Genomic DNA, 19,646 nt, shown 5'->3' on the forward strand with positions numbered 1-19,646 from the left:
TGTTTCCTCTAAGGGTTCATCCGTCTTCTCTGGCTAAAATGTGGACGTTGTTGTCCTCTCCACTACTGAACCATGTGTCTGTCAACGGGTGTTTAGTTTCCTCAGCGTTTAAATTTGTTGATTTGTTGTGATTGATGGTTCCGGAGGTCTTTCTTAGATATTTCGGTCTTGTTTCTGATTCGTGGGACGGCCTGAGAGGCTCCTCCTCTTCTAGTTCTAATGTTTGTTTTCTTCAACCTCTCTGTCAAAGAGAGTCCTAACAGCAAGTCTTGACTTCACTGAACTGAACTAACAATGTTAGTTCGTGTTTTTATGCAAAGAAGATGCAGATGTTTAAAAGAGAAATATTCATTTATTATTTTTATAATTAATCCTCATTTAAGGTCTTTAGGAGCCACTTAACTCTGAGACCCTGAGTCTTTTAAAGATCACACCACAGCTAGCACACCAGCTAACCGCTAACTTTCATCTCGGTAAAATAACATTAATATTCAGACAAAACTGTTCAAATAAAACCAGATAAATGAAAGTACAGAAACATGCAGGCTGGTATTTCTATTTCTATTTGATATTTTATAAAGGAAACTCTTTATTCTGTCTTCAGATCTTTAGATGAAGGACTCTGAAGGAGACTCTGAATCATCTTTTATGATATTACACTGGACTCAGAGTATAGCTGTGTTGATGTGAAATATAAGGTTGTTTGACACTCTGACTGTATTTCTCCTCCATCCTTCTTCTCTCTGAGGATTTAACAGCAGATCTGAGAGCAGTGATCGGTGGAGCTTTACTGACATCTACTGGTTCACTCTTAGAACTACAGCTGATGTAGAAATCCAGTCTGTTGAAGGAATTCATGTTTTAATATTGACTCTGTTTGAGATGAATCTGGAGTTAAATGATATCATCTGGACACAAATACAGCATCTGTAGAGAAAACAATGTTCATCAGGATCCTTGTGACATGAACACATACGTAAAGACTCTCACTTTCATCACAGAGTCATGTCACCTGCAGAAGTTCTCATTGTGGGGTGTATCAGGGATGGACAGCAGCAGGAGGACAAGGATCAGGTGAACAACTTCATCTCATGGTGCAGAGAGAACCACCTTCTGATCAATGCAGCTAAAACCAAGGAGATGGTGGTGGATTTCTGGAGGTCCAGGCTCCACCTGCAGCCTGTAACCATCAACAGGGAGTGTGTAGAGGTGGTTCAGACCTAGAAGTACCTGGGTCTACATCTGGATCACAGACTGGACTGGTGGGCTAACATAGACTCAGTCTACAACAAAGGTCAGAGCCGTCTCTGTGTCCTCAGGAGGCTAAGGTGGTTTAATGTCTGCAGGAAGCTGCTGGACATGTTCTACCAGACTATCGTTGCCAGTGTCCTCTTCTACGCTGTGGTGTCCTGGGGAGACAGCACTAAGAAGAAGGACACCTCACGGCTGGACAAGCTGATCCAGAAGGAGGACTCTGTGGTAGGGACAGAGCTGGAGTCCCTGACATCAGTGGTAGATGGAAGGACCTTGAAGAAACGCTGGTCCATCATGAACAATGTCCACCAGCCTCTACGGGACACCATAGTCAGACAGAGAAGCTGGTTCAGTGACAGGCTGCTGTCTCTGTCCTGCTCCATGGACAGGTTGAGGAGGACGTTTGTCCCTCAGGACATACGACAAGTAGAGTCAAGTATCTATCTATCTAAAAATATCTCCTAATTAAAATTAAAGAATCTAATTTAAGAAGAATCAAGAAGAAAACATCATAAAAACAAAAATGTAAATTTTTTCTCAAATATGACAGAAACATATTTTTGTAATGATGTTAATAAGAACCAGAAACATCTCATGATCACAGGAACAGTTTGTAGAATTAAAATTATTATTTTAAAACGTTGCACAGACGTTATTATATCAGTTTTTCTCTCTTGTTCTGCACTAAACATATTTTAAAAAGCATCTTTTCTCTGATTCTTTGTCTTTGTTTAATAAAGACTGTCTGTTTCAGGTTTGATGTAAAGTGTTATTAATCATAATTTTAACAGTGTGTAAAGCAGATTCATGTTGAGTTTTTGTGTTTCAGCGTTGTGTTCTTTGTGTAGTTTGTTAAAAAAGTCTTTGCAAAGGATTTAATTAATTATTTCTGACGTTCATCTGCATTAAAATTTAAAAACAGAACAAAAATCTGTCACGTTTCATCAGAGTGTGACCTGCCTCTCGCTTTCAGACGTCTTCTGAGTTCCACGTTTAAAATGTGAACATGTAAATGACATGCAGCCTGTTTGCCTTAGTTTTATTTTTTTGGTCTAAAGTTTCTGAGCAGGGCTGGAAGCGGCAGAGATGAAGCTGCACTTCTAAAACAGAGGCCGGTGTTCAACAAAGTGGCACAATTTAATTTGTGCGGCAGAAGTGCACGGCAGCGATAGACTCGGTAATGAAACCTCTCAGCTTTAAGTTCTGTCTGCTTTATATTCACAAAGGGAAACGAGCGAGGCAGCCATCGTGGAGACATGCAAATATGCTGATCTCTTTAATACGAGCTTCACCCAATTGGACGGCGACTTTGACAAGCAGAACAAATGCCCTGCGAGCACAAACATGTGCAGGTCAGGGGGAGCGGCGCTGATGGCCGAGGCACAATTCAACTTTCTTTATCCTCTTTTCAACGCCGCCGCTCACAGTCTGCCTGTTCGCTTACTGTTAAATTAGTCATCTGAGATTAGAGACGGCTTAAGGAACGAAAACTTTTCCTTCAAAAGTTGATAAAGCTCTGCAACTTCATGTATACTGAACATATGCAAAGACACGACGTGCAAAGTTTGTGGTAAAGTCTGAGAAGTGTCAGAGGTAAACGAGCATTAAAACTAAGATAACAGCATCACAGAAACAAGGAGCAATTATAAAATGACTGTTAAACAATATTAAACATATTACTAAGACGTTTTCTGTCATGTTGAGTCACAGAGTGTTGATTGTGAAGTAAAGGAACAGTTCAACCTGTTTTATTTTGTCATTTATTCTGTAACTTGTTCCAGCTCCACGTCCATAGATTCATTTTAAGCCCCGTTACTTCTTAACTAACAGTTTTCATCTGTTCATCTTTAACTAGTCCTTTCAGTGGTTAGATAAACCTTTAGTTTATGAATAATTTGCTGGAACAGAATCGGTTCCCAACAGAGAGACTCCAGAACAAAATGACATTTGTTGGTCAGAGGAGCTCTGGATACCAGGCTCACTGTTATTAAGCTACAATTATAACAGGTCTGTTAATTAATTCCAGCTTTGAAGGCCTTTATTAACGGCTCTCCAGTAGTCTGAAGTGTCTTTTTGTGCAGGTACAGTAGACGAGTCAATAAGAAGATATAAACACAGGAGAGACTGATGGATTTTAACCTTTTATTATTAACAAAGCTCAGAATTTACCTACAAAAACATCTTCATCTCATCGTTGATACACTCATAAAAAAATAACAGTAGAAAACACAGTGATCTATTTACAGTGAAGAATCTAAACCAAGTTGTGTGATCCGTCCTGAGTGTTTCAGGCTTCAGTAGACTTTGGACCTAGAGAAGAAGAGGTAAGGAGACAGGGAAGGAACGAGGTTGAATATTTTCCACAAGTAAAAGAATAATTAAAGGTTAACACTGAAGCCTGTGGTCACCTGGAGAAGGCAGATATGGAGAGGAGTCCCAGCAGGAACTCGAGGCCGTAGAAGCAGAGCAGGACGGCGCTGAGGAGGAACTCCAGCCGCAGGACGAAGGTCTGCAGCAGCAGGTAGTAAACCGCCAGCGCCGTGCACGGGAACAGGATGAAGAGCGACACCAGCGAGGCCAGAGAGCGTTCACACAGGTTCCCCTTCCAGCCTGGACCGAGACACCGTCACATTAACGTCAGCTGACGACTCTAATCTGCACTAATCTGCTCCATGACGCGACGACGAAGGAAACATTTAATTAGGGCTGAAACTTGACGTCTTTGAGGGAAAAGTACAAAAATGTTTTTCCTTCAAAGAAAAGGAAAACTAAGGAAAACTACCAAGTCTCTGATTTTAGTCTCTGACGTCTGTAAATATTTGATATTATCTCTATTTTCATAGTTTAGTTGTTAAATTGTGTCCAGATAAAGTAAAACTAATTAAAGGATTTTTCAAATGTCCCATATCTGACACGTTTAGCTTCATTTCTGCCCGGTGGGAGGAAGCAGTGACACGTCGGCCATCTTTATCTGGTTTTACCTGAACGTCAGTCGTCACCTGGAGCAGCAGGATGCAAACATGATCTCGGTAAACTAAACTCTCCGTCGTTGTGAACATTGTCGCTGGGTTCCACTCACTGTAAAAGATCCTGAGTGTCTCCAGAGCGAGGAAGAGGAGCAGCAGCACCACGTCCAGAACCAGGTTATCTGACGGGTACGGGAGTAAAATACCTGGAGACACATGAGACGGACCATCAGAGAACGACCACCCTCCATCTGCTGCTGAAGAGTTTGATTAAGGTGAGTAAGCTGTTCCAGACAGACAGACAGACGGTTCATTATAGTTCTCAATAAGATTCTTTGACTCATTGATTCGTCCGGTGCCAATAACAACTTCAGCTGGTGATGCTAAACTCAGACGAGCAGCCGCAGAGCTTCAGACACTCAAATCTGAATGAATCAATATGGAACTGAACTAAAAATAACACATTCATTGACAGACTTTCAGGTGACAGCTCTTCTTCAGCCAGAGGTTTAAGTCTCAGGTGAAATGGAACAACTACAGATGAAGAGTGTACACCTCTGGTCTGTAGAAGAGCCGTCAGCTAAACGTCTGTTCATATTTCCAGTGAATGTGTTATTTTATTCTCCGTTGAGCTTCCTGTGACAATCACCGACCTTTATAGATGAACATGAAGATCTCTGCCAGGTAGAAGGCTGCAAAGTACCAGCTGTTGAGGTAGAGGAGGACCTGCAGAGGAGTGGATGAAAGCTGAGGAAGACACAGTCAAGGACAACAGCAGCAGACTGACGGGGAGCTGCAGCTCTGCACTGGATTCATGTGAAGGATACGATTGGCCGGATCCCTGCAGAACAGCAAGAGAACCAGGAAGTAAAGTGTGAGAGGCAGACTCTGACGAAGCAGCAAACTGTGCCACCTGATCAGAGTGTGTCTGATCGTTTACATATTACTGAGCGTCTAGAAAAATCAGTTTAAGGTCAACTTGAATATGTTTGCGTCTTTTAATGTCAGCTTTATACTTTATTTATTTAATGTTTTGACTTTTCTTGTGTTTGCCTTTTAGTTTTCCCTCAATAAAACACTTTTAAATGGTGTTAATTTTACAAATCAAGATGAACAATAATGGTACATATGCATTGTTTCCAACATTTTGTTATAAATTACCACCAGAGTACGTACGTACTAAAACAACACACAGTAGTAGTTTCTCTTGTCTCTGCTGGTTTTCTCGTGGACATGAACTCATCACATGTTTCTCTAACATCTTTTTTATTATTATTAGCTTCCAACTCAAATAATCTAAAAAATACACAATTAATTTGCAGACTGACGGCTTTAATAATAATAATACTTAAAAGTTAATTCCAACTCTTTTCATCACTTTTTTTTGGGGGGGGGGGGGGGGAAGGTATCCTGGACACATGTCCACTGTTGTTTGGGCTCCTTGTGTCATTTATGTTTGTGGTTGTTTTGTCCATTTTCATATATTTATTTATTATAACTGTGTTAAAAAGACAGAACAAAGCTCTTGTATTGAAGCTTTAGTCATAAAGAGTCTCAGAAGTCAGAAATAATATCTCAAACATGATTTAACAAAACACTGATAAAGATGTAAAACCTGAATGTGTTCTGTGGAATGAGATGAGGCTGAATATTTAATAAACGTCTGATCGATGATAAGATTATTAATCTCAACACTTGAATGTCTTGGTGGAAGTTTACTTTAAAACATATTTATTTGACTACGTTGAAAGAAAATCCAAATATTATCACATTTAAGCTTGTCCTGATGAAATAAATCCTGGAAGTAGTTAAGGATGTCAGCTTTATTTTCTTCCTCCTCGTTCGTTGAACACTGAAAATATATAGTTTGTACATAAAAAAGTGTATTTTCGGGCTTTTGTAATTATATAATTAGTAGTTGTTGTAGTCTGCAGTACTGTTAGTGAACTATGATAAAGTATAACAAAGTACTTCGAGTATCAGGGTCAGAAATATTGATTTACTTTTATCAGGTATCTAACCGTTAGTTAACCTGTTAGCTTTAGGCTAACTAACTAAATTAACGGGATGTTAGCAGAGGCTCATTATTCTCAGCTGATGTTTGGAGCTTAAACTTATTTTAAAACAACATTTAAATGTTGTAAGTTTAGCTCATATACAGCATTTACTAACGCTGTATATCCTTTTGTCTATGTGGCTCAAAGAATAATACGAGACTCACCGGACGCCATGTCTGATTCCCTCTGGTTGCCGTGGAAACAGCTTGGGAGGAAGTGACCTTCTTCTTCGTTGGATTAAACCCAAGCAGTGTTGACTTGCTGCCCCCTGCAGGCTGTTCCGTTTACTGTCCGCTTTGCCAGACCTGGTGGGTCAACGGTAAGTTTTAAATTGAGTGATTGTTTTACCCTTTCTGTGTTTATTAATATATATATGTTTCTAAAATCTTAATTGTTGTTTCACAATTTAATTGTTTAATTATAAATTGCCACCAGAAGTGTGGTAAAATAACAAATACTTGTAGTTTATTCTGTATCTGCTGGATTTCCAGTCCTATTCCAAACTAGATATTAAACCTGATGTTTAAATATCAATTTTATCTTTGTAAACGCCGAGGGAGCGTTTTTAACTTAGATCTAACGCACTGGAAGCCTTGTGAACTACAGTACCCAGCATCATCCAGAAGCGAATTGATTGGCCAGAGCCGTACGAGGGTTTACGTGGCACTGCTGTGTCCGCGCATGCTCAGTGAGAGCTCTGTCCCGGCAGGAAGATGGTGTCAGTCAGGATCAGGATGCAGTCGTGCGTGTTTTCAGTTCTATTTCTCAGCGTTTTCTACAGCTCCGTCTCCTCTTTGTACTTTCACATCGGAGAGACCGAGAAGAAATGTTTCATAGAGGAAATCCCGGACGAGACGATGATTATCGGTGAGCGGAAGTCTCATGAAGGCTAATGCTAGCTGCTAGTTAGCTCAATAACTTTAGCTAGTTAGCTAATCGGCTAGCTGAGCTAAAGTTGTCTGTCGTGTCCTTAGAGAGCTAAATCTTAGTTCTCCTTATAATATTTCATAAAGTGTAGTCAAACAGATTGATTAGCTGCGTTATATGGATAGATTTGCTCATTTGGAAAGTGTTTATGATGCTAATCGAACAAATTAGAAGTCAAACACACTGTCAGATATAGTTTCATGTTGATATTTCCGCACACGTTTAATGTTGATGCAGTATTTGTTGGGTAGAAGCTGCTGAATGGTTGCAAGGTGTAAATAACACACCTGTTGTTGTTGTTGTCTGTGCAAATACAACTTAAACACATGTTGCACCTCCTATCCTGTAGTTTGGCAGATTTTAGAGGAACATGGTTTTGTGTGTCTGTTTAAATTAAATCCTTTTTGTGTGTGTGTGTGTGTGTGTGTGTGTGTGTGTGTGTGTGTGCAGGAAACTATCGGACTCAGCTTTATGATAAACAGAGAGAGGAGTATCTGCCAGCCACTCAGGGTCTGGGCATGTTTGTGGAAGTCAAAGATCCTGATGACAAGGTGAACGAAGGACTTTATACAAACATTAATATAAACACTACAGATATTTTATACATTAAAAGCTGCTGGCGACTTTAATGGATCACTGTCTGTACCACAAGTTTGAGTCAACATCCCCACAAGAAGAAGAACAAGAAGAAGAAGAAGAAATCATCATCTAATCTTCTTGTCTTCTGTTCGTTTGCAGGTGATCCTGTCTCGGCAGTACGGCTCAGAAGGACGCTTCACCTTCACGTCACACACACCTGGTGAACATCAGATCTGTCTGCACTCCAACTCCTCCAAGTTCTCCCTGTTTGCTGGAGGCATGCTGGTGAGGAGCTTCTGTCCTGTTGTTAAATTAAACCATTAAATAAAAACTCACAACCATGAGTTATTTACTGATATTGAACTGGAACTCCCTGAAGCCAGGAGGTTGTTGATGAGGGTTTGTGGCTAAACTGCACTTTGTGACTTCCTGTCTGTGTCACAGAGGGTTCACCTGGACATCCAGGTGGGAGAACACGCCAACAACTACGCTGAGATCGCCGCTAAAGACAAACTGACGGAGCTGCAGCTGAGAGTCCGGCAGCTGGTGGAGCAGGTGGACCAGATCCAGAAGGAGCAGAACTACCAGAGGGTCAGTCAGTGGCATTTATGTTGTGACTGTAGAAAGATGAGGAGATTAGAGAAATACTGGTTAGGGAGTTTATGGCAGCGTTGGATGACCAGAACATTTCTGGAGTAGAGAACACAAGGTACCAGCTACCCTCTCCACACTACATTAACTTTGACAGAAAGATTTATTGGACTGAATCCAGTCCACTCTAGGAGAAGACAAGGAAGACAAGGACAGACTTTAGGAAGACACAGGAGACCAACTCTAGGAGAAGACAAGGAAGACAAGGACAGACTTTAGGAAGCTACAGGAGACCAACTCTAGGAGAAGACAAGGAGGACAAGGACAGACTTTAGGAAGCTACAGGAGACCAACTCTAGGAGAAGACAAGGAAGACAAGGACAGACTTTAGGAAGCTACAGGAGACCAACTCTAGGAGAAGACAAGGAGGACAAGGACAGACTTTAGGAAGCTACAGGAGACCAACTCTAGGAGAAGACAAGGAGGACAAGGACAGACTTTAGGACACTACAGGAGACCAACTCTAGGAGAAGACAAGGAGGACAAGGACAGACTTTAGGAAGCTACAGGAGACCAACTCTAGGACATTTAGGATCAGAGAGGGACTCAGTGTTAACAGACCGCCTGCTATAGTTTTCATCAGATGCTGCACTAAAATCAGGAAGTGCACCACCGCTCAGGAAACTTATCTGCTTCCTGTCATGTCAGAGGACGTTTGAATGCAGACTGCAGTGTTTCCTCTTTGTATCATGAAGGAGTGCTGCACCTTGAAGTCGGAAATGTCGCATTGATGTCCAGGTTTGTTGAGCTTCTTGTTTTCTGCCTCTCTGTCGTCTCTCAGTACCGTGAGGAGCGTTTCCGTCAGACCAGTGAGAGCACCAACCAGCGGGTCCTCTGGTGGTCCATCGTCCAGACTCTGATCCTCGTCGCCATCGGCATCTGGCAGATGAGACACCTCAAGAGCTTCTTCGAGGCCAAGAAGCTGGTGTAAACGTATTTTCTGTGAAAGTGTGTGTGAATGTTTGAGTGAGTGTTTGGTCTCTACTGATGGATGCAGCGCTGAGTGGCGGCGGAGGCCGTCGGAGGAGAAACTGCAGAGGAGACGGGACGCAGAGAAATCCACCTGCACGATTTGGCTTGAAAACAACATCTTTATCTTTATCATCGTTGATGTTTTTACTGTTTTTCTCATCAGCCCTGTTTGTTGAAGCCCAGCAGAACATCAGGGAACATGTATTTATTATAACACTGACAGACGAGTCAATGCTTTTAGATTTGGACTCATGTTGGATCCAGTCTTCATCGTTCACACACACACACAAATATTCAATCCCATTTTACGTTTTTGGTTCCTGACCTGTTACTGGCCACGAGAGATATTGATCACAGGAAAAACAGAAGTCTTCTCCTTCTTCTCTGAATGACGACAGAAATTCTACTCGATCATTTTGTGAAACGTATTCAGTGATTGTTGACACTGCCAGGACTTTTGAGTTTTACAGAAAAGCTGAATTTGTGTTCTCAGACTTATTATTCAGCTTCCAGATGATTTTGCAGAGTGATAAATAAACCTACAAATATTTTCAGACTTTTATTTTGACAGTCATTTTGGCAGTTTGCGTCCTTCCTCCTCAGTTACTGAGATTTTCTTTCTTTCTATAAATCAGTCTGATTGTGTTGGGCGGCTCTGATGCGGGTAGTTTTCAGTTTGGGGGGTAGAATTTAAATCGGTTTTAAAGCTGAAAGAGGGACTTGAAATTCAGTTATTTTCATGTGAAATCTTTAAAAAAAATTGCACTTGAAATAAAGTTTTGTCACGTTTTGGTTTGAAGGGTGGTGTCGGGTTTTTGACCGTTTTTTTTTTTTTTTTTTTTAGTTGTTTTTTTAATATCCTCATCAAAAGTCCAGCTTATAAAGTCACCTTGAAGAGTTTTTATACGCTGTAACTATATTTTATTTTGAGGAGAAAAAAAATCTGAACAGAAATGTGACTGCAAAATGGAATAAAAATTAAAACTAATACAAAAACAACTTTGTCTGGAATAGTTTCCTCACTGCTTCTGTTGTTGGAAAGAGAAGATTATGATGTAGTTTGTTGGTGTTCTTAATGCAAAAGCTGCACATAACAGAAAATCTAGTTAATAAATAAACAGTTTAAATTGTATTTTTATCCAGTGCAGTGGAGAGGAACATGTTGGAGGTATTTGTAATTGAGTATTTGGTATTGCATTTATATTTTATATTATTATCACTAACACGTGTATTTAGATACTTGCACGCACTGAGTCGAACTGCACCTGAAGTTGGAAAATGCAAGCAGCAGGAAGTCAGTTCAGACAGATAAAACTGTTGCTGAATAAAAGTAATAAACTGTTCAGATGGCTGAAAGTAATGAATCAAAATAACGTAAATATATAAAAATAATTAAATGTATAGAATTGAAGTTGATCATAATTCATAATTAAATGGTTACATTTCTTTCAATTCAAACATATTAAGTTAAACTTTAATTATTTTATTTTAATAATAGTACATCCATTTTAAATCGTTTAAATCCAGGTCCTGTTTATCTTGTAGGAACCTTCGTTTCTAATTCGTTCCCCCTCGGACTCATTTAACAGCGGGACAGCACTACAATCCATCTTCTGTTTAATGTTTCCCCACCCTAAAAATCATCCTTATAAATCGAAATAACTCCTTCTGGGTGTTTCTGTCGAGTTAAATTAGAGTTTTCGAGGCGGCGGAGGGTTAACGGTCTCCCGGATAAAAAGCGGACCGGACGCCGGGGATGAGTGAGTGAGGAGCCGGAGCGTCGGAGCGTATGAACCGCTACATGCTACGTGTACAGCCGCCTGCTAGCGCACACAGCCGGCGGGCTCCCTGACACACATGGATCCCGAACAAACCGGCTTTTAATGTTCTTTTTAGTCTTTGCATAGCCAAGCCAATGTGTGCTAACGGTGAGACGAACGGCCGTTGAAGCAGCCCGGGGGAGGACGGCTCGGACCAGTGGGACAGGATGGAGGAATTAAGTTGTGAACGACACGGCTGCTGTTTTCTGTCTCTCTGATCAGTTTAGACTCTGCTGGTTTTACTTTAATTTCTTTATTTTAAAGAAAAAAATGATGTATTCATCGAGAAGGAAGCCTGTCCTCTACTTCAAGGAGGAGAGAAGGTAAGGAGGACTTTTCTTTTTCTTATTAGACTGAAAACTCAACAGAATTCTGCTTTTCACAGAGAAAACTAAATAAAACATCAGTTATAAAGTGTTTAATGTTAGTTCCTCCAGTTAAAGGCCTGAGGAGGCGTTAAAGTGACTTATCTGATCAAACACAATGAGTTTAATGGAAATGATTCACTTTTAATTATTCAATTCCTCTATTTTTCTGCAGTTTGAATAAATGAAGGGGTTTTTAGTTTCGTGTCTCTGTAGTTTTACTTCCTGTTGTAGTTTTATTTAGTCTTAGTTTGGTTTCTTTCTGACTGGTCTCTTTAAAGCTTGGTGCTTCCTGTTGTAGTTTTATGTCTTGTTGTTCTGTGTCTCTTTGTAGTTTGGTGTCTTTTATTTGTTTGTTTCTTGTTGTAGCTTTGCATCTCTAGTAGTTTTTGTCTATTTATTATTTTGAGTATTTTTGTAGTTTTCCCGTTGATTTGTCTCTTTTATATATTTGCTGGTTGCTGTTTTGCATCTTGTGTTTATTGTTGTTATAGTTTCTTGTCTTTTTGTAGTTTTGTGTCTCTTCATAGTTGTCAGGTTTTATTGTGTTTATAGTTTTGCTTCCTGTCGTTTTATCTTTTTAGTCTGTTTACATAAGAATGTTGTTCACACATGTAACTCCACAAGGAAACCAGTCACCAAGGCATGCTACATGTCAATGCTAAGCTACAAGATGTCTGTATTGTGTTTATTACCTGTAGTACCACCATTAGACCACTAGATGGAGGTAGAGAACCATGTATGGTTCAGATTCTATCAGTCCAGTCACCATGTGGTTCATAGTTGATGTAGAATCATGTGATAGACTCTAAAGGACAGAAGATAATAAAACTATATCATTAATGGATCTGATGAAATAATGAGACAGAAGAAGAAATTATGTGAAAGTCTGTGTTTCCTCTGTTAGCTGAGGCTAGCTGGTTAGCTCCAGATATGTGCTGCTTGGTATCAATGGAAAGAGCAGCTTCTCTAGTTTATAATGAAATACACTTGGACGGTTGGACGATTTTTTTTTTTAATGGTTTAAATCTTCAGAGCTGGTTCCAGGTTTGTCAGGTTGAAGTGGTTGATGTCGTCTCCATGTTTGTTTCCAGGTTCCTGTCCGGTAGATGTACGATCTACAAGCTGTTCGGCCTCTGCATGGTGCTGGTGCTGGTCTCTCTGCTGTGGCTGCAGCTCAGCTGTTCCAGTGAAATGTCCTCCACGTCACACCAAGACAGACGTGTCGCCCAGCAGCAGCCGCCGCCGCCACCGCCGCCCCCCTGCCCGGCCGACAGTCAGGCCTCCGCGGTGGACGACCCCTCCTGGGGTCCTCACAAGCTGGCCCTCATCGTCCCCTTTAGGGAGCGCTTCGAGGAGCTGCTGGTGTTCGTTCCCTTTATGCACACGTTCCTCAACAAGAAGAAGATCCGCCACAAGATCATCGTCATCAACCAGCTGGATCACTACAGGTGAGGGCGGCGCCTCAAACCACAGAAGAAGAAGTAGCTGAAAGATCTGAGGTTTAGTCTGTGGGGATGAGATTCTGACTGTACTTCCTGTTGTAGTTTTCTGTCTAGTTGTTTGGTTTCTTCATAGTTTTGTGTGTCTGTGTTTTCTTGTTTCATCTCTTTGTCTCTAACTGGAAACAGATGAACTCTAACTTGACCTTGAAGTTAACTTGTAATCCTGGAGCTTCTCTGCTGATGTTTGAGTCATTCTTATTCAGATATGTAGAAAACCGTCAGTCAGCAGTGAGTCTCTAATCCCGTCGTTCCAGGTTTAACCGGGCGTCTCTGATCAACGTGGGTTACCTGGAGAGCGGCAACGACACCGACTACCTGGCCATGCACGACGTGGACCTGCTGCCCCAGAACGACGCTCTGGACTACGGCTTCCCAGAGGAGGGGCCGTTCCACGTGGCCTCGCCGGAGCTGCACCCGCTCTACCACTACAAGACCTACGTGGGGGGGATCCTGCTCCTCACCAAGAAACACTACAGCATGGTACGAGCTGGGCCTCATGGGCTCTGACGGGTCTCTGAGAGTTTAGAGGTCGATTTAAAACCGTTTACTGTCGCCTTCTAGACCTGCAGTGGCAGAAAGCGTCCACCAGGTGGAGCTGTTTAACTTATTTACAGGTGGAATTGAACACCTGAGCCAAACACAACAGCTCTGTAATAAATCCTAAACATTTTATTTTCTATTTTACTTGAGAACCAAGACCAGAGTTCTACATGTCTAATTTATGAAACTGAAACTACTAAAATAAATAATAAGTTATTAAATAATCGTCACCCTCTTTTCTAGACTTCAGAAATAAATCATGTGAATATTTCAAGATTTTATTGAGTCACTGCTAGAGGCTAGGAGGAGGAGGAGGAGGAGGAAGGACAGATGTCATCATTAGACCATTTCCTTTGAACTGCTCCTCCTCCTCTTCCTCCAAATCCTCTTCTTTCTTCCTTCTCCTCCTCCTCCTTTTCTTTTTTCTCCTCATTTCCCTCTACCTCCTCTTCTTCCCCCTCCCCACCTTCTCCCTCTTCTTCGTCTTCTTCTCGAGGCTCTTCATTTTGTTTTTCCTGATCTTGTGTCTCCACCATCGTTTTACAGTTTCAGATTCTTCAGCCCCTGAATGTTAAATTAAAAACAGTCAGCTCTGGAGCAGAAAATAAAAAATTAATTTAATCTTTTTCTCTCTGCAGTGCAACGGGATGTCGAACCGGTTCTGGGGTTGGGGTCGAGAGGACGACGAGTTCTACCGACGACTAAGAAAAGCAGAGCTGCAGGTAAAGAGGGTGTTGGTTGGCTGGGTGTCATTAGAAACTAGAAAAGATACAAGCAGCACATATCTGGAGCTAACCAGCTAGCCTCAGCTAACCAGCTAGCCTCAGCTAACCAGCTAGCCTCAGCTAACAAGCTAGCCTCAGCTAACAGAGAAAACAGACTGACTTTAAATGTCTCAGAGTTCAAATCCATTAATTACATAGTTTTATTATCTTCTGTCCTTTAGAGTCTATCCACATGTTTCTACATCAGCTATGAACCACATGGTGACTTGACTGATAGAATCTGGTCCCTGTGCCTCATACATGGTCTTTGTCTCCATCTAGTGGTGTAGTGGTGGTACTACAGACGATAAACAATCTTCTTCTGGATTGTATAATGTGCACAACGGTAGAATGTGATGATGTCCAGGCTAAATAAACTGTAGGGTCCATAGAGACCAGGGTCACGCAGGTTTAACCCCCCCCCCCCACCAGGTGAACTTACCTTGTCCTGGTTGTTACAGCTGTTCAGGCCGAGCGGCATCACCACCGGATATAAAACCTTCCTCCACATCCACGACCCGGCCTGGAGGAAGAGGGACCAGAAGAGGGTCGCGACCCAGAAGCAGGTACGAGAATCCTTCTGAACGAAATGCAGATTCACAGATCAGCCATAACATTATGACCATATGAATAGGTCCCTCTAGAGCTCTTCCTCTTCCCCTTCGTCCTCCTCTTGTTCTTCCTGTCCCTGATCTTCTTCTTCTTCTTCTTGTTCTACTCACGCCACAGTCTGATGCTTTGAGTCATGTCCTTCCACTTGAACATTTTTCCTTCTTCTAACATCAACTCTGAAGATGATATGTTGACCTTTCCTCCTGATGTATCCACCTACTGGTCATAATACTATGGCTGATCCATTCCCCCCCCCCCCCCCCGTAGGAGCAGTTTAAGGTGGATCCGGACGGCGGGCTGACAAACCTTCGCTACCAGGTGGAGTCCCGTCAGGAGCTGACCATCAGCGGCGCCCCCTGCACCATCATCAACACCAAACTGGAGTGTGACCAGAACCAGACGCCCTGGTGTCTTCTGGGATAGCCCGCTTCTCTCCTGACTGATAACACGTTGGTGTCAAATGAACACTGAGCAGTCTGGAGCTGATCCAACGAACCGTTTACAGGTACATCTCAACGATTAAACTGCTGAGTAGTGAGCCAGGTGCAACATTTAGAAATAAAAACAAACCTCGATACGATGGCTTCTTATCGTCAAAGTGAAAAAACTCCTGAACCGAACTGAACACAGGACGATCGAGGCCCAACCTGGAACCTGCTGGCATGTGTGAATGCTAACTTAAAAGTCTAGTTTTAGTTTTTACTCTGGGACTGGGGCTTGTGCAAAACGGAGCAGAAACGGAAAAGCAACGAACGCTTCAACACGAAACATCTGCAGCATCTGCATCCGACTGGAACCACAGAGGGAAGAGGTTTTAGCTTTTAGTCTCGTTTGGAGACAGAGATCTCGTCTATTAATCAGTACTTGTCCAGCGCCAGGAGACTTTTTATTTATTTTCCTGCAGAAACGAGAAGTCGAGGTTTAAATCAGGAATGTCTCATTATTACTGGACAGGACAGACACGGAGCCGCTGTTTTATTTTTGTCTCCAGTTTGATTTTAAAACGTCATCGGACGCATTTAAAGACGATACCGAGGTCAAGATTCACACTTTACTTGTTTCTGTTTGAGGGAAATTAAATGAAATGACTCTAAAGTGTTAATGTCGTTGAGAGAAGCTCAAGTAAATATTTTACTTTACTTAAAAATGTAAGAATTGGACTCGTTTAAAAATACAAGAAAAATCTGTGAAACATTCCTGAAATATTCTAAAGAGCATGAAATGATTATTGGATCCCGTCTAAATCCTGGCGAGCATTTCTCTGCTACATCCTGGTTTTTTAGTTTTTATTTTCCGACGGTTGCTGGCGCCGTCTTGTTCTTGTTCTTGTTCTTGTTCTGTTGTCTGAGTTTTAAAGTCCTATAAACGGTTATTTTAGATGAATCATCTGTACACTCACAGGCCACCACGTCTGACACTGATCGAATATTTTCCAGAGATGATGGTACGATGTATTTGTACGATGTTCAGTATTTATATAAATCAACAAACACAATCTTGAACTTGTTGTTTTTATTTTTAACGTTTGTCAGAACCGTCTGAACCTGCAGTTCCTCCAACGTCCACTAGACCTCCAGGCTCAGTCGGTTCACGAAGCGTTGGAGACGTCAGCTCTATTATTAAAGCAGCAGTTTTCATTTTCTTTTTTAAAAGATGATTTCCAGGGTAATTAATATTTATAGCATCTCTTAAGAGGTGCTGTTGTAGTTTTAGATTATTAACAGCAGCTCTTATTAGCCTCCCAGCTAACAGGAGTTTGACTCACTTCTTGAACCACATTCGTAACTGGCTCATGATGTTTTGTTGGACTGAGGTTTCAACATCAACTGTTCATTAGAATGTAAAAGGTCAAAATAATAACTTGAAAGATTTTATTTTCCAGTTTTACCAGGATAGTTGCCTTAAAGGCAAAACTGAGGAACAGTTTGCAGGGATTTGTTGCTTTAGCTACAACAACACAAAGACAGGAAGTGTTTTGAGCTGTTTGTTCATATGAAGGTGAGATCACAGCCTTAAACTCACATGTTCTCCATGATTATACAGCTGATGTGTACATGCACACGCTACCTGTACCTGTCACTTCCTCTTCTCTCCTCATTTACATGTCGACTTGTGACTTTTAGCGTGACAGCGGGAGTCTCCAGCAGGTGAACATGGATCAGTGGAGGTGTGCGGTTACCGGAGCGATGGAGCAGAGGGTTAGCGTTAGCGTTAGCGTTAGCTGCAGGTTAGCCTCTTGTCTGCTAATGAGACCCCTCAGTCTTCATCTTCAGCTTTAACTCAAGGGAACAAAATAAAATGTTCACAGTTCATCTGTAGTCAGTGGAAAGACCTGGACTGGAGCCGTCTACACTTCTTCTTCTGTTGATGATGTGCAGCTCAGATCTGGTTCAGATCAGGCAACAGTTTCATGGTCCTTGAAATCCTCTTAGTCCTTTTGGTTATTCTTTCTTCCTTCTTCTCCTTCTTCATCATTCCTTGTATCCCCGTTGCCTCTTCCTTCCTTCCTTCCCTCATCAGAGACCTGGTTCCTCTGAGGATGAAGCTTCCAGGGTTCAGGTCTAATCTGAGTCTTTGTCTCTCAAACAAATCAGATCTTAACATGTGAGAGTCTTTCCATCTGGTTCCAACATCTGGATCATGTCTCCAAGTCAACCAGCAGCTGTTGATGGTTCTGATCCAGCGGTAGGTAGAGATCCATTAGAGACAGCAGCTGCTACAATATTCTACTGACCACATGATGGCGCTGCTGATTTACAGACACACACACTGAGATCAGATCTCAAGTGCTGGCTGGGGACGCATGTGGAGACACATTTAGATTAAGACCAGGTGGATGGACAGGTGAGACCAGGTGTTGATGTTAAACGTCTGAACGAGTCCAGTTAGTCACATGTTGATTAGCTTAGCTTCTGGAGCTAACAGAAACCAAACAGGTACAGCTGTGGATTCTTGGGGACGAGCCAAAGCCAGAGACAAAGAGGAAGAGGAGGATGGGGTGAACCCCCCCCCCCATTATAAAGCTGTTCCCCTCCGGGTGCAATTTTCACCTTTTGTTGGAGGTGACTGTGATTGGGGGAAAAAAAACTAAAAAAAACACTACACCTCCACGCCGCCACAAATAGACCCCAGCAGCACTCCTCACTGCAGCAGCTTTGTGCTAATTTTTTAATTCCCCACTCAGTGATTATAATCCTTCATCTCAGTGGTAATATAAAATAATGGAAATTGTAAAGTAATAAGTAAGGAGAGCCGGGTGCTGCTGGTTCACACGTATTTATAGACGCCGAGGGGCCCCGGGAGCAGATGTGATGCCAACACTTAATTTTCAGCCTTTGTTAATGAATGTGTGTGTGTGTGTTGGTGGGGGGGTGGGGGGGTTATTCTTCTATTATGGAGTAATTAGCAAAAAATAAAAGATAAACTCATAGTCACTGCAATAATAAAACACTGAGGGACCGGACTGAGGCAAAACACAAGCACATGTGTCGACTGGTGGTTTAAGCTGGAACAAATAGATTTTAGAAACGAGAGCAGGAGCAGCAGCTTTATCTCGGTTTATATTTATATCAGAGCATTTAGTTTCTCATCCTCTGTCCCTGTGAGGACAATTAGAGGCTGTCTGCACACTTTAACCTTTGCACCTGCTAGTTTGTGTTTGACCCCGGTTCATAAAGTCAGAAGATCTCACAGAGGAGCCGGATCTAAAAGTCTTTAGTTTGTCCTGGACCAGAACCAGAACCAGAACCTCCAGCTGGAAACCTTCCTCATCCGTCCATCTCCTCTGCTCTGGGTTTGTCAGGAGTCATTCATTATAACCGTCTGACTCAGCTGCAGCATCAGGATCAAACTGAGTCCGTTGCTTCCATGTTTGCTCAGCATGCAGCTCATGGACGTGAATGTGAGTCTCGTTGTGTGTCATTGTGTATCGTTGTGTGTCGGCATCAGTCCACCTACAGATGGTCGGACTGTCGCTCGTCTGTCACACTCTCTGATTGGCTGCTGCTTCGCTGCTGCTGCTGGAAGCTTCCTCTACAAACCTGACAGACACTTCTACAGGAAACGACAGTATGGCAGCAAGACACAAAACGCCAGAAGAAGAGTTGGTGTGAAAAGCTGAGACGGCGTCACGTTTTAGTAGAAACTAATAGAATTAAATATTCAATTAGAATAAATTTATTGAACAAAAATGAGGAGATTCAGAATAAAAGCATGTTGCCTCTGCTGTAGTTTAAAGTTTGTTTTCTGGTGGTGATCAGTAAAAACATCTGCTGTAGATTAACACCATTAAGCTGAGCCCTCTGAGCCACCATACTTTCATATTATATCTCTGAAAGATGTAAATTTCAGAATCTTAGAAATGATTCATCCTTGTAAACTTTAACATAAAAGACTGGATCCTTCAGATTCAGATTCCTTTTATGTTTCCAGGACGTTTTGTGAATGTTTTAACACAGCTCTGTTGTTACTGTGCTGGTTCTGCAGGTAGATGGTGTGATTCACTGAGTGACCACTGGAGGACGCTGTGATGTTTGTTATGAGGAGGCTTCAGACACGTCCTCCTCTCAGGCGTCAACATGTTGAAATGACTAAAACTGATTTTAAAGAAAAGCCCGGAGCTTTTAGGTTTTGCA

At 41.9% G+C, this 19,646-nt stretch overlaps 3 protein-coding genes across 3 annotated transcripts; 2 read left to right on the plus strand and 1 right to left on the minus strand.

The window, feature by feature from the left end:
- Nucleotides 1–3,405: 3,405 nt before the first annotated feature.
- On the minus strand, nucleotides 3,406–6,451 carry tmem216 (transmembrane protein 216; the record flags this gene model as incomplete). Its single annotated transcript, XM_084549892.1, has 6 exons — nucleotides 3,406–3,564; nucleotides 3,663–3,864; nucleotides 4,334–4,426; nucleotides 4,874–4,967; nucleotides 5,048–5,061; nucleotides 6,442–6,451. 6 exons carry the CDS (start codon nucleotides 6,449–6,451, stop codon nucleotides 3,549–3,551), a joined length of 429 nt encoding a protein of 142 aa, XP_084406018.1. The 3' UTR covers nucleotides 3,406–3,548.
- Nucleotides 6,452–6,756: 305 nt separating this feature from the next.
- Nucleotides 6,757–10,413, plus strand: tmed9 (transmembrane p24 trafficking protein 9). Its single transcript, XM_084550349.1, has 5 exons — nucleotides 6,757–7,144; nucleotides 7,655–7,755; nucleotides 7,943–8,068; nucleotides 8,228–8,374; nucleotides 9,216–10,413. The coding sequence occupies exons 1-5, from the start codon at nucleotides 6,991–6,993 to the stop codon at nucleotides 9,363–9,365; spliced, it is 678 nt and encodes a 225-aa protein (XP_084406475.1). The 5' UTR covers nucleotides 6,757–6,990; the 3' UTR covers nucleotides 9,366–10,413.
- Nucleotides 10,414–10,931: 518 nt separating this feature from the next.
- On the plus strand, nucleotides 10,932–16,620 carry b4galt7 (xylosylprotein beta 1,4-galactosyltransferase, polypeptide 7 (galactosyltransferase I)). The gene is made up of 6 exons (XM_084549432.1): nucleotides 10,932–11,549; nucleotides 12,686–13,042; nucleotides 13,351–13,576; nucleotides 14,275–14,358; nucleotides 14,862–14,966; nucleotides 15,280–16,620. Exons 1-6 carry the CDS (start codon nucleotides 11,497–11,499, stop codon nucleotides 15,433–15,435), a joined length of 981 nt encoding a protein of 326 aa, XP_084405558.1. The 5' UTR covers nucleotides 10,932–11,496; the 3' UTR covers nucleotides 15,436–16,620.
- Nucleotides 16,621–19,646: the final 3,026 nt, after the last annotated feature.

This window comes from Chelon labrosus (genome assembly GCF_963514085.1).
Source record: "Chelon labrosus genome assembly, chromosome: 8".
NCBI classification, from domain to species: domain Eukaryota; kingdom Metazoa; phylum Chordata; class Actinopteri; order Mugiliformes; family Mugilidae; genus Chelon; species Chelon labrosus.

Coding starts and splice junctions, on each gene's coding strand:
- tmed9 (XM_084550349.1), top strand. CDS start 6,991: ATGGTGTCAGTCAGGATCAGGATGCAGTCGTGCGTGTTTTCAGTTCTA. Junction 7,145..7,654: donor GGACGAGACGATGATTATCG/GTGAGCGGAAGT, acceptor GTGTGTGTGCAG/GAAACTATCGGACTCAGCTT. Junction 8,375..9,215: donor AGGAGCAGAACTACCAGAGG/GTCAGTCAGTGG, acceptor GTCGTCTCTCAG/TACCGTGAGGAGCGTTTCCG.
- b4galt7 (XM_084549432.1), top strand. CDS start 11,497: ATGATGTATTCATCGAGAAGGAAGCCTGTCCTCTACTTCAAGGAGGAG. Junction 13,043..13,350: donor AACCAGCTGGATCACTACAG/GTGAGGGCGGCG, acceptor CCGTCGTTCCAG/GTTTAACCGGGCGTCTCTGA. Junction 14,967..15,279: donor GGGTCGCGACCCAGAAGCAG/GTACGAGAATCC, acceptor CCCCCCCCGTAG/GAGCAGTTTAAGGTGGATCC.